The 13,695-nt window shown below is 34.1% G+C and overlaps 1 protein-coding gene across 2 annotated transcripts; it reads left to right on the top strand.

Moving 5' to 3' along the window:
- Window positions 1–955: 955 nt before the first annotated feature.
- LOC108209954 (BES1/BZR1 homolog protein 4) lies at window positions 956–4,999 on the top strand. Of its 2 annotated transcripts, XM_017381171.2 has the most exons (3): window positions 956–1,299; window positions 3,710–4,467; window positions 4,587–4,999. In XM_017381171.2, exons 1-3 carry the CDS (start codon window positions 1,084–1,086, stop codon window positions 4,588–4,590), a joined length of 978 nt encoding a protein of 325 aa, XP_017236660.1. In that variant the 5' UTR covers window positions 956–1,083; the 3' UTR covers window positions 4,591–4,999. The 2 variants fall into 2 exon arrangements, with proteins under 2 accessions (XP_017236660.1, XP_063943047.1); XM_064086977.1 differs by lacking the exon at window positions 4,587–4,999 and having other exon boundaries at window positions 983–1,299; window positions 3,710–4,471.
- The last annotated feature ends 8,696 nt before the right edge of the window (window positions 5,000–13,695 follow it).

Genomic DNA, 13,695 nt, shown 5'->3' with positions numbered 1-13,695 from the left:
TGTATAATATAATAGTACTATTATTTTTTATTCATTTCTATTGATCATAATATTTTCTCTAATAAAATATTATGATCTCGTGAGAAAAACAATAACTAAAACACAAACCTATATGATTATAATAATATTCAATATTTTTTTTGTCCAGTCTATTATTTATAATATATTTGCAAAGAACAATTAAAAAATATATAAAATAGTACGAAGAAGAAGAAAAATAAATAAAATAATATGATATATATTTAAATGATCAATCGTTAATAATAGATGTGATGATACTAGTATATTTTTATTATAAGTATTTATTATTTTGGGAATAAAAAAACTAAGGATACGCAAAAAATAATAAAAAATATTAGCTAAATTTTTAGACTGCTGTAAAATGATTCTCTATATTTACAAATTGACAAATCGTTATCTATAATAAAAATATAGATGAAATATAGCTACATATTATCTCGCGTCAAATTAAAATGTTAATTAAATGCTGAAATCATAATATATTAATATTTTAAAATATCAAAAAATAATAAAAAATATTAGTTTTAAAATATACCTAACCATTATAACTAATATTATTAAGCACATCACTTTGCAAATTTTACATTTTTATTATTTTAGTTAACCCTTTTGACTATCCCCATCAGAGATAAAGTAACATTTCAAAATCCTTCGCACCAAGTAAAATTGTTGTGTTCAAAATATATACTTCTTATAATTTTATTGTATTAATCCATTTTTTCCAATTGCCGAGTAATCATTTAATAATAATTTAATGTTTAAGTATCAACCAATTATTTAAATTAACGAACCGACATGCAAGGATGTTATATTTGTTCCAAAATTATAATCACATTAAAATCGTATCCCAATATTTTCTAAATGAATTAAATAAAGCAAAACCTAAAAGCACAATTTAGAAAATGTAAATAAAGTGAGCATCCAAGGGCAAACATAGAAAGCACACATATATAGCCACACAGCCATATCTCCCCTCCACTACACCATCTTCATCATTTATTCAACTCGCACCCAACTAAACCGCCCGGTTCAGTCCAATCACTCACCGAAACCCGCCGCGAAATGACGTCGGGGTCGCGACTTCCGACATGGAAGGAACGCGAGAACAACAAGCGCCGCGAGCGTCGCCGCCGCGCGATCGCCGCCAAGATCTTCGCCGGATTGAGGATGTACGGCAACTTCAAGCTCCCCAAGCACTGCGATAACAACGAGGTACTCAAAGCTCTGTGCGATGAAGCTGGATGGACTGTTGAAGAAGACGGCACTACTTATCGAAAGGTAAATATTTTGATTCTCGATTAAATTCCTGTATACTAATTTGTAAATTTAATATCCTTGACAAATAAAAATAACTAGAAATTCTATGAATTAATAAGCTCGATAAATAGAATTAATTTACGGTCTCATCATAATAAGTATTAGTGTCTGTTCATTGGAATAAAATTTTCCGATCTCGAGTTCATTAATTTTACGGAGATTCAGAATTATTAGGCTTTTTCTTGTTTAAGCTCAATTATAGTCTCAGGGATCTTGTAGGCTAACGTGCGCCTCCGGGAGCGGTGTACTTTAGCATTGTGATTAAAGTTTTTAATTTTGGGGAATAGACGGCTGAGATTTGATGTTTAGGTGATGAAAGTCTAATCTGAGATCCGTTCTGATTATTCTTCTGCTAAAATTTGTTACTGAAATTCCCTAAATACCCTTGCTGTGACCTCAACGAGTTATCTTCTAGAAGGGTAGTTAGGGTATTTTGTATGAGAAGCCTTCTTTAATTTTTATGACACCAGGTGGTTAAATCTGACATATGCCCATATGTATTACAGAAAGATATACGTATGTTATTACATAAACATATGCGTGTAATACACAGAGGCTTGTTATATTTATATTTCTTTATCCGAGATTCCCGGGTGGCGGGTGACACTTTTTCAACTCCAGCGTGGGTTCTCATGGGCTTTTTGGTGGTGTTTGCTTTTGTGGACCCACCCTATGTTTTCTTGTTTATGCAAGTCTAGTTTCATTTTTAGAAATTTTTCATGCTATTATATGCTACTTTTTTAAGAAAATACATTAAGGTATTCGTGTTTGGGTGTCTGGATTTATTTGATCTGGTTTAAATTTTCAGAACTTTTGATTAAGTTATCGAGTTTGTGGAGTTGGGGCCGGAATGAGTATTTTCTGGGAGGTTGGGAATTGGACCTGGTTGGCGATGTGGGAGCGTCTGAAGTGTGGAGCAGTGTAATTATAGTATCTGTAGTTGACAATATGATTTAGTTCCTTTTTATGGGGTCCTTTTTTCGAACTTAAGTTATTTTAAAGGGAGGTGAATTGTTGAGAGTTCTAAAATTTGAATTAATGTGGTAAATTAGGTAATTAATACTTAGTTGCATATCCTTCACACCTGCTAAAGTTGTAAAGTTTAGAAATTCAAATTTTTTATGGAAAACATTGCTATGTATGGAGTGAGGCAAGAGGCATACGAAATTGCTCCTTATTGAGGATGTACAGCTATGTTGGTGCATATAATTATCAGCACCGAAAACAATAGGGACCATGAGGTCCACCTTAACTAAACTTTGTTATCGAGGACATTATGCACAAACTGTTGTTTATCATGTAAGGTTTGATTTAGTTCTTTCCCTCAATGAGTCTCAATCAAAATTTCTTTTTGGCATCTAAATTATGAGACTTTTTGTGAGACGGAGATGGATTCGGAATATTAGTTACCTTTGTATCACATTCCTCCTTTTGGCTGTTTCTAAGCATTAGAATATGTGTAAAAATATCCAGGCAGCGAGATATTAATGGTTGTTTGTATTTCCATAAGATTGACACTGATGACCTCTGACCCAGATTTATCACAGGAAATGTGTGTTTCCCATTATGGTTCAAAATCTTCTTCTAGAGTGTATAATATACCGTATATATTGGTATTTACGTATATATTGGTATTTACACAACCTTAGCTTTGAACTCATTCATAGTTGATTAACCAAGGTCAAACAGTACATATTGAAAACAGACAATTTGGGAATATGAACTTTAAATGGCTATCGATAATGTGGTGTTTACTAGTGCTTTAAAGTATTGAACTTTTCCTGTACTACTCAGAATTCAATCTAAAAAATCTTTTATACTATTAATGCAATAAGATGTTTGTATAAGTGCAAATGATTCACATCTATTTAGTGGTGAATGTTGACTTTTTAAGATTATGGGTATATATGTAGGTCCTTTGGTCTTGAGATCTTACAAATGGAGCGTGTGGTGTAAGCATAGTCTATAGACTTTATTTGTATAGTTGGGACACAAGGTCCACATTACTGTCTTTTCCCTGTTTTTTGTGTTCATTTACTTGGACAACTGATTAGATGCAAAGATTAAAAAAGAAGGGAGGATCAGTTTCTATCTTTTGAAAAGAAAAGTGAAGAGGAACCTCAGAGAGATTGCATTTTTTTTTATTTATGCAGGCAACATATTACTAAGTCATCTAAGTTTATTTTGGAAGTTCTGAGTACTTATTTTTAACAAGCCAGTAAAAAAAATTTCTTATATACTTTTATGCTTGAAAAAACTGCTGTCGAATTTATATGAACTAAACCAGGACAGCAGCTGAATGTTGACAAAAACCTTGTGCAAGTCTTTAGTATAGCATGTTCTGCTTCTAATCCAGTTTTATTTCTTGTAGGGTTGCAAAGTTGTGGAACGTATGGATGTCATGGGTGGCTCGGCCTCGGCCAGTCCTTGTTCGTCATACCAACCTAGTCCCTGTGCATCATTTAATCCTAGCCCAGCTTCGTCATCCTTTCCTAGTCCAATCTCATCTATATACACTGGAAGCAACAATAATGCTGATCCAAATTCCCTTATTCCGTGGCTTAAAAATCTCTCGTCAGGATCATCACCTTCATCATCTAATTTCCCCCTTCATCTCTACATTCCCGGAGGTTCAATAAGTGCACCTGTCACTCCACCATTAAGTTCTCCTACTGCTCGAACTCCTCGAATGAAAGATGGCTGGGATGATCCAAATGCGGTTCCAGCATGGGCTGGCCAGCACTATCCGTTTTTACCCTCTTCCACACCTCCGAGCCCTGGTCATCAGACCCCCCCAGATTCTGGGTGGTTGTCCGGCGTTCAAACTCCCCAAGACGGGGCTTCGTCACCCACATTTAGCCTGGTTTCACCCAGCACATTTGGCTTCAGAGAGGGAGTTTCCTGCGGAGGATCTCGCATGTGGACTCCTGGGCAAAGTGGAACATGCTCCCCAGCAGTTACGGCAGGTTTTGATCGAACAGCAGATGTTCCAATGTGTGATGCAATTTCCTCTGAATTTGCATTTGGCAGTCACACAAAAGGGCTAGTTAAACCATGGGAAGGTGAGAGAATTCACGAAGAATGCGTTTCGGATGATCTCGAACTTACTCTAGGGAACCCTAGCACAAGGTGATTTATTTTGCATTGCTATGCTTACGAATTGTGGTCTATATCATTACCTTGTATACCATCCCAATTAACAAAAATAACTTCCTGTACCGTCAATAACATTACATTTGGAATTGCAGATAGATAGTTGCGGCACAAGGAAGAGGTAAATCTGAATGTCAAGGGATTGGTTGCTAATCCACTGTAGAAACACTGAGCGGGGTTCCTTATATGCTGTAGTTCTAAACCGGAGGAGGTTCTCTGGCTACATACCAGCAAGGATCAATTATAGAGTTCAGCTCCAACCGTCTTCAGTTTCCTTACTTGTCTTCATTGTATTTTAGAAAAGGAAAGTATAAATCAAGATATAAATAGTTCTGGTGTTGGCCTTTTTTTATAGTCTCCTAAGATATTTTCCCCCTTTGTTAATTTTTTAATTTATCGAAAGAACCTTCCATTACAACAATGATACTAAGAAACTGGCTGTACGTTGTGGTTGTGATTTTGTATTGAAGTTGATTTATATGTTATGATCATAAATTTTACAACTAAATGCAATTTTATTTTCTGCTTTCGAGCATATGACACAGATAGGGCACTAGGACAAGCCAGTGAGAGCATCTCCAACCATACAAACCCTTTAGCTAAAATGTGAGTTGGCATTCCAAATATAAAAAATTTAGCCAACCTGTTGAAAAAATCATACTCCAACCACGTGAACCACGTGAACCTGTTGTCTATAATTTTAGCCAACCTCCTATGGATGGCTATATTTGTCGAACCCGTACAGGTCTGTAAGAAATCTGTAGGATGATTGCACATCATTTATTACCATATTAAACTGATATATTCTATTTTAACAAACTAAAATATTAATACCATTCTATTTTTAAATTATAGCCAACCAATATAGCCAATACCATTGAAGTACAATGTGTTACAGGTTCAGCAAATTTTACATAATGTCTTAAAGGTTCAATTTAGCCAACGATTATAGCCAACGCCGTTGGAGATGCTCTTAGACAATCTATTTCTAAGAGGCACAAAATTCATAATTATCATTTTCAAAAGATCCCAAAACTTATATTACTATGTATTTATGTATGTATATATATGTAAAAAATAAAAAAATATATATAGAAATAATATGAAAAAGTCAAAAGAAATTTAAGAATTCATATCTTAATCTTGTAAAAAAATTGAAAATTTATGTGTCATCAATTTTTGTAGGAGAATAATAATTATAATAATAATATTGATAGTATTAGTCATGTTTTGTTTTTCATATTAACTTAATAAATACTTGAATTGAGTTTCTAATCTAATAAATACGTGAATGATAGTATTATTAGAGATATTAAAGATTTTAGTATTAGTTTTCAGTTCTTCCTTCAGTTTATTTTTTCAAAATTTGATTTAATAACACAGTTATTTTCATTATAATATTAAATAACATACAATTATTGTGTATGTAAGTTATTTATGCTATGCACACATCAAACTAGATATGAATATTAATTTATAACATTAATGTGACTTTTCATCTCCATGTCATCTAAAGTCTAAAGCACTTTAAATACTTATTTAAATATCATCTCTACTCGATACCTTCTCCGTCCATTCTTTGCGAAAAATGTTATTTCTGATTTATATCTTGTAATGTTTAAATATTATAAAAAATGATTTATATTAATATAATATTTGAGTTTTTTAAAAATTAGGCCTCATTTCATATTCGCCTAAGGTCTCGGTATTTCTTCGGCCGTCCCTCAATACACAAAACACACACACACACACACACACACACACACATATATATATATATATATATATATATAAACAACTTTATCATAATATAGCTTCAACTAACTAGTAGAAAATGGGGATGACAAATAGGGATAACAGAAGTCTCAACAAATTCTAACAAACGTGGAAGTGACACAGCATATAACGCGGATAGTAAGTATTCGAAGACCGGCGATGGTGATCAATCACCAATAAAAAAGAAAACAGGACCGACGTTCGTTGAATATGCAAAATTGAATTTCCCAAGGAGTCAGATTTTGATGAAAATTTAGAAAGAGGGAGAGGTTTGATGGCCGAAGCACATTAGGACTGACCCCAAAAAGAGAAACAAGGACTTGTACTGCAGATTTCATAAGGATACATGATGTAAGACCAATCATCGTCGACAATTGAAGGATGAGATTAAGTTTCAGTAAAGAGTCACAATATGAGATTGATCGGACTTTTGACCTTTAGTTTACTAATAATTAGTCTTGTCTATGTATTCACAGTTTTCTTTTCTCGGAAATCACATAGATTTGTCTTGAAAAGAGTGATTCTTGAGCTGTACTTCGCTATTTATCATAACTTAAAACTCATCATAGCAGCTTCAAATTAAAGAGAACTCAATCAATACACTTATCTGTTCAATAAGATTTTCATTAATAAGAATACGAACAGTTTCCAATCAACATAATCAAGTAAATAATCTAAGCCGTTCATACAATAATCATCAAAAAATTATAAAATATATTCCATTAATAACTGAGATGATTACAAGCATAAATCAACTGACTTACTAGATAATCTTTTCCTGATTACATAATAATCTAAGTCCTATTCTAGTACTTAGCTTCTATATATTCCATCTAAGAGTGATGCTTTGAAGAGGATTTGTCCTACAAAGATCTTAGAGATAAAGAAATTTTAGTAACATTTACCATCGATGAAGATGGGGTCTTGGATTTTACTGCATAGTGAGAAAAACCAGAGGTTTTCTCTCCCATTTCTTTTTCTCCAGGCTTGAAGGCTTCTACTTATTCTCCTTTCGGAGATTTTTCCATCAACTTCCTCCGGTTATAAATCTTAGACATGGAGCCGGCAAGAGAGATGATATTTTCTCTCAAAACTATGGCAGCAATCCGCCTCTGTTCCATCTCCTCCACTCTTCTCCTTTTCTCAAGACGAACCACCAGTTTGAAAAACTGAAGTTCTAAGAAATTTGACCATGACAGAGTTTTGGAATATTCATGAGGAAACAAATTAGGATCGAAAACCTGATTGTTCATATAAATTGTGAGAGAGATAGGGTCGTAGTATGGACTATCCATGAAGAGTATTTTAGCTGGGAGATAGGCTCCATTCTTCCTACGATATCAGTGAATGCCTAAACTTTGTGGCTTGAGACCCTTTTTATAGTGCAAAAAGGCTTGGGTAGCTTAAGAGTTTCTATTGTGAATCGTGTTCAAATAAGTGCAATATTCATAAATAGTCACGACTCTTTAGAAGAAAAGCATTGACTCTTAAATAAAATCTGCTATTTCCAATATTAAAAGACAATGACACATATAACTTATCAGATTTATAAAAAAAAATCAAATTCGTTTATATAAATAAGTACCGAAAGAAATATTGTTACCATCCTTCTATGTAAATCAGATCTTCTCCATCAGTAGCCAAAAATATTTGATAAAATATACTCTTAAAATTTACGAAAATTTTAGAGTAATTTCCTCCCCCTCAGCTTTTCTATTGATGGTTTCTATAGCAGCTTCGTCAATTTTACCCTTGTCAGTAGTCTCATCAGTATCTTGATGCTTCATCAGTAGTTAGTGAATCATATAAGTTTTTGAATGATCACTTCACTTTTCTCTTTCATAGCTTTCCCTTCTCCATCCTTTTTAAGCATACGATCAGCCCAAATACTTAGCTTTTCTTCAGACATTAGTGAGTCCCTAGCTTGAATTTTCTCTAGTTTTGACAAAAGGGTTATAACGATCTCATTTATCCTTAAGCATCCATTATTCAGAATGAGAATTCTGCTTCTATTTCCCTACAGTTAACAAAATCAAATAATTAGAAGATTTAAGAATCCACACTTGTTGGATGCTTTTAACATGTTTGTTATTCTTGACTATATAAACTTTCTTTGTACCACACATTTTATGAGCATCAGTTTCATCAATAACTGATTTATTCAAAGTAGTAGGACATGAGGCATGTTTCTTATCGAAAGTTTTTTCAGTTCCTGCACGTTTGTAAAATTTAGGGAGTGGATCATAATAAATCTCATAAATATCATGATAATCAAAACAAGTATTAAGAGAATGCCAATAACTTCCACAATGAATACATGGATTTTCTTGTTTAATTATTTTGTTTTCCCAGCTACATCAGACTTATGTACAACTTTTGGCTTCTTCTTGTTTTTCCTGCAATCAATAGCGACATGATTACAACTATCACAATTATAACATCTTTTCCTAGGTGGAAAAGGAATATATTCATAGTTATTTCCTCTGAAAATTCCTTGCTTCCCATTTATATTCCTTCTAAGAGTTGTTCTAGGTTCAGGTTTACCTGTAACTTCACCCAGTTTCTTCTTGAATTGACCTTTTGTCATTAATCCAATATTTTTACTTGTTACCTTCTTTTGAGTATTAGCAATTGTCCTTTCGACATCATTATTGTCCTTATCTATTTTCTTTATGAGAACCTTCTCAGTTTTCTTTACTTCATGAGAAGTGACTTTTTCATCACAGAAAATGTTAGTAGAAACAGTTCTTGATATCTCAACAGGTTTATCAGTACTTGCTTTAACAAAAATGTCATTTAAATCTTTCTTTTTACTTTCATTGTTGTCATCTTTAAATTTGTATCCTAGACCTTTGAATCCTGATCTAGTGGACACAGTTTCATATAGTCTCTTTTATGTCCTAACCCAATTTTTAATCCTTTGTTTTTCAATGGCTAATTATTTTTCCATTTGTTCATACTTGAGTCTAAACATGGATTCTAAGTCTTTAGCAATCTTGCAGTCATTTTTAAGTTTATTCATCATCACTAGTTCTCCTTCTAAGAAGTCATTTCTCCTTTTGCATTCTTCAATCTCACTTTTTAGTCTGGTATTTTCTAGTGTTTGAGTTTTAAAACTAAGATGCAATGATTTCAGGAAGGATTTTAGTCTATATGTATCATCAATATCAAAGTTGTAAATTGGTTCTTGTACCTTATCAGTAGAGGAGTCATCTGTGGTTTGAGTTTCCTCGAAACTTGCCACCAGTGTATAGTTCACTTCTTCTTCTTCAGACTCAGAAGATGATTCCATCCAGTCTTTGCTTGAAGTAAAAGGTGCCTTACCTTTGCCTCCATCTGACTTAGGCTTTGTGCAGTCTTTTGCAAAGTATCCTGTCTTCTCACAGTTGAAACACTTTATTTTTGATCAATCAACTTTGCTTCCATCTTTGTCATTCATTGATCCAGAAGAATCTTTCTTGTAGTTTACCTTTCTATTATCTCTTCCAAATCTCACTTTCCTTAGTCCTTTAGCTATATAGGCCATGATCTCATGTATTTTTTCTTCATTAAAACTATCATCCTCATCATCTCCGGAAGAGTCATCAGTAACTTATATAGAGTCAGTAACTGAGATTTGATTCCTGATATGATATCTAGGCTTTCCAGCATTGCCTTAGCTCTCAGTGTTAGTGACTTATCACTATTCATCTTTCTGGCTTTTCTCTGTTGGATTTCCAAATCATGAGTTCTTAGATCCATATACTGCATCCAGAGAAACAGTACTTAAATCATACTGATATGATGGAGCTCTGAGTATCCCATTCTTCAGGTAATGATCTGAGAAATTTTGTGTTAAAATCTTTAGCTTTATATTCTTTTCCAGCAAGAGATAAGTTGTTCAGTAAGGTAAGAAACCGATCATATGAGTCAGTAAGGTCTTCATCAAGCTAGATTTGTCTCATATCTTTCATATTCTTGAACAAGCAGTGCTCTTCGATTCTTTTTAATCGCTTATGTTCCTTGACATTGAACTTCTAATGTATCCCATATCTCCTTAGAGGTTTTTACATGCAGTTACTCTATTGGACATGACAGAATCCAAACTATCATGGAGAATGGATTTTACCTTTGAATCTTTGAGAACTTCAAGTTTTTCTTCTCGTGTCATCTCTGCTTTAGTTTTATCCACATAGTGTTCTGGTGTTGTTCCTTCTTTAGGTACCAGTTTCTTTAGGACATGAGGACCATCAGTAATCCTGTCGATGAAGTCGGGATCTGCGGATTCGAGATACAATATCATCTTGACTTTTTAGGTCGGATAATCAGCTTAGTTAAGGACTAGAATTTTGAGTGATTATTGTTTGGTTGTTGACATGATTCGATCTTTGCTGGTAGTAAATAACTAGCCTGCTCTAATACCACCTTTTAGGCCTTGATTTGATCAATAAACTATAAGCGGAATTTTATCTATTGATCAATCGAATGTCGGATAAGCTTGACTAGACAACAAACAAGATCCAAATAAACTCAGCTCTTATTACTCACTATAAGAACTATTACAATACTCTCTCAAGAAAAATGTTCTCAATAGCTGCTAGGTTACACAAATATTACTCGTGTTGTGCTTCTTACTCATATCGTCATAAGACCTAATAATCTGTGTTTATATAGGACACAACTTCTACAATTACTAACTTGATTTACTCAAACAGAAGTATATATCTATAAACAAGCTATCTCTTATCAATCTTCTTTCTTTCCTTCTCAAACTTAATCTCTAGATACTGATTATACTCGATACTGATCAAGTATCCGCTTACTAATGCGGTTCCATCAGTTGCTGATGCGGCCATCAGTTTCTGTCAACTATATTGTTCCTTGTCGCTTCATTGTGACGATCTCCTGATGCATAAATGGATCTTCCTACGTAACATTTATTTATTTGTTTTATTAAACAAAGAAGGCTTACAGACACTTGCTACAAATGTACAAAGACAAGACAAAAGCAACTAAGTAACTTTGCTATTTTCTATAGGCCCCCCTCAAGTTAGACTTGGGCTGGCAGGAACAAGTCCTAACTTAAAGGATAAGAATTTGTGAGGACCTTCTCTGAGGGGTTTAGTCATAATATCAGCAAGCTGAAGAGAGGATTTGATGTAAACCGTAGAAATGAATCCTTCTTCAAGTTGTTCCCTCACATAATGACAGTCCAGTTTAAGGTGTTTAGTTCTTTCATGAAATATTGGATTCTGTGCTATATAATGTGCTGCTTTATTGTCACAAAAAATAGGGATGGGTTTAGGTACAGAAACATGCATATCTTCAAGAATCCCATCCAACCAGACTAATTCACTAGTAGTGTGAGACATACTTCTGTATTCTGATTCGGTTGATGACTTGGACACAGTCTTTTGTTTCTTAGTCTTCCATGAAATTAGGCTCTCTCCCAAGAAAATACAATAACCTGTAAGAGATCTTCCACTATAGGCACATGTTCCCCAATCTGCATCACAAAATTCTGTGATGTGCAATTCTGATGTTGCTGAATAATATAAACCCCAATCACTTGTTCCTTTTAAATAGCTAATCACATGTAAAGCAGCTTGTAAATGAGGATTCCTCGGAGCTTGCATGAATTGGCTGAGTTGTTGTACCGAATAGGAAATGTCTGGCCTTGTCAAATTCAAGTATAACAATCTCCCTACAATTCTTCTGTACCGCTCTGGATCTGTTAACAATTCTCCTGTATCAGTAGAAAGTCTAAGACCCTTTTGCAAAGGGAATCGACTTGCTTTGCATTTATCTAATCCTGTATCTTCCAACAAATCAAGTATATATTTTCTTTGATTTAACATTGTTCCTTGAGGGCTCCTGGAGACTTCAATTCCCAAAAAATATCTCATCAGCCCCAAGTCTTTGATCGTAAAAGCTCTGTCGAGTTCTTGTTTCAATATTGCTATGCACTCCTCATCATCACCGGTGATGATTAAATAATCTACATAAACCAACACCATGATTGTTTTTCCATTCTGAACCTTGCTAAAGAAACAATTATCTCTCTTGGATTGTTTCATTCCAAAATTTCTTAGAAACTTTGACAGCTCTATATTCCATTCTTTAGAGGCCTGCCTAAGCCCATATATACTACTCTTTAATTTGCACACTTGTCCTGGTTTGGCTTTTTTGTATCCTTCTGGTGGTCTCATATACACTTCTTCCTCCAAATACTCATGTAAAAACGCATTATTAATATCGAGTTGATGCAAATTCCAAACTTGTGTAGTAGCAAGAGCTATGAGACTTCTTAATGTGGTGAATTTTGCCACAGGTGAGAAGGTGTCCGTATAATATTTTCCTTTGATCTGTTTGTCTCCCCTTGCCACGACCCTTGCCTTCAATCTTTCAACTTCACCATTTCTTTTGTACTTGGTTTTGAACACCCACTTGCTACTAATTGCTTTCTTTCCCTTTGGCAAATCTGTCAACTCCCAAGTAGCATTTTCTTCAAGAGCTTTCAACTCTTTATTTATTGCCTCTACCCAAGCTGGTTCTTTACTAGCTGCTGTGTAGTTACATGGCTATTTTATTTTGAAGCCATTATTAAGAGAGCTGATGTATTCTTCTGAATAGGCACTTCTGTCATATTCAATCAAACCCGTTCTCTTTGCCATGTTAGCTGATTCTTCTTTTCCTGGAATCTTTTAGACAAAATCCTTGAATTTATTCGGAACAGATGATATTCTTGTGCTCCTTCTTCCTTCATGTTGTTGTTCAACTGGTATATCAATTACAACTGGCTCTTGTATTTCTTCTTCTTCGATCAATATTTCCCTTTCATCCTGAGTTCCCTCATCCAACAAATCTGAATTTTCCCAAAATATCTCTTGTTCTAGAGCTTCTTCTTGTTGCTTTTGTTTCTCAGGTTGCTCGTAATTCAGTGGTTCATCATCTTCTTGATTGTTGATGATTTCTTCTATTTCACAATTAAAACTTCCCGAATCCCTTTTTTTTTCCTTCCTTATTTTCATCTGAGATGAGAAAAGGAAATATCTCTTCCTTAAAAACAACATCCCTGGTCACAAATATTTTTCTTTTCTCTAAATCAAATACTCTGTAACCCTTCTGATCATTTGCATACCCAACCAGCACACATCTTATTGCCTTATCTCCAAATTTTTCCAATTTTCTATCTGTATTAGAAGCATAACATAAACAACCTATATCCTCAGGTGTTCATATTCAGGCTTCTTTTTCAGTAATCTTTCATAAGGTGTTTCCCAACCTATCACTGCACTAGGCATTAAATTAATCAGATGTGTTGCTGCCTTCACACATTCTCCCCATAAATATTTTGGAAGTCCAGCATTTATCCTTAAAGTTCTTGCAGTTTCTATCAAGTGCCTATGTTTTCTTTCGACCCTTCCATTTTGTTGCGGCACGCCTGCA

This window comes from Daucus carota, chromosome 2 (genome assembly GCF_001625215.2).
Source record: "Daucus carota subsp. sativus chromosome 2, DH1 v3.0, whole genome shotgun sequence".
Taxonomy (NCBI): Eukaryota; Viridiplantae; Streptophyta; class Magnoliopsida; order Apiales; family Apiaceae; genus Daucus; species Daucus carota.
Note: the sequence above shows the minus strand (reverse complement) of the source record. Positions and strands in the feature narration are given on the sequence as shown.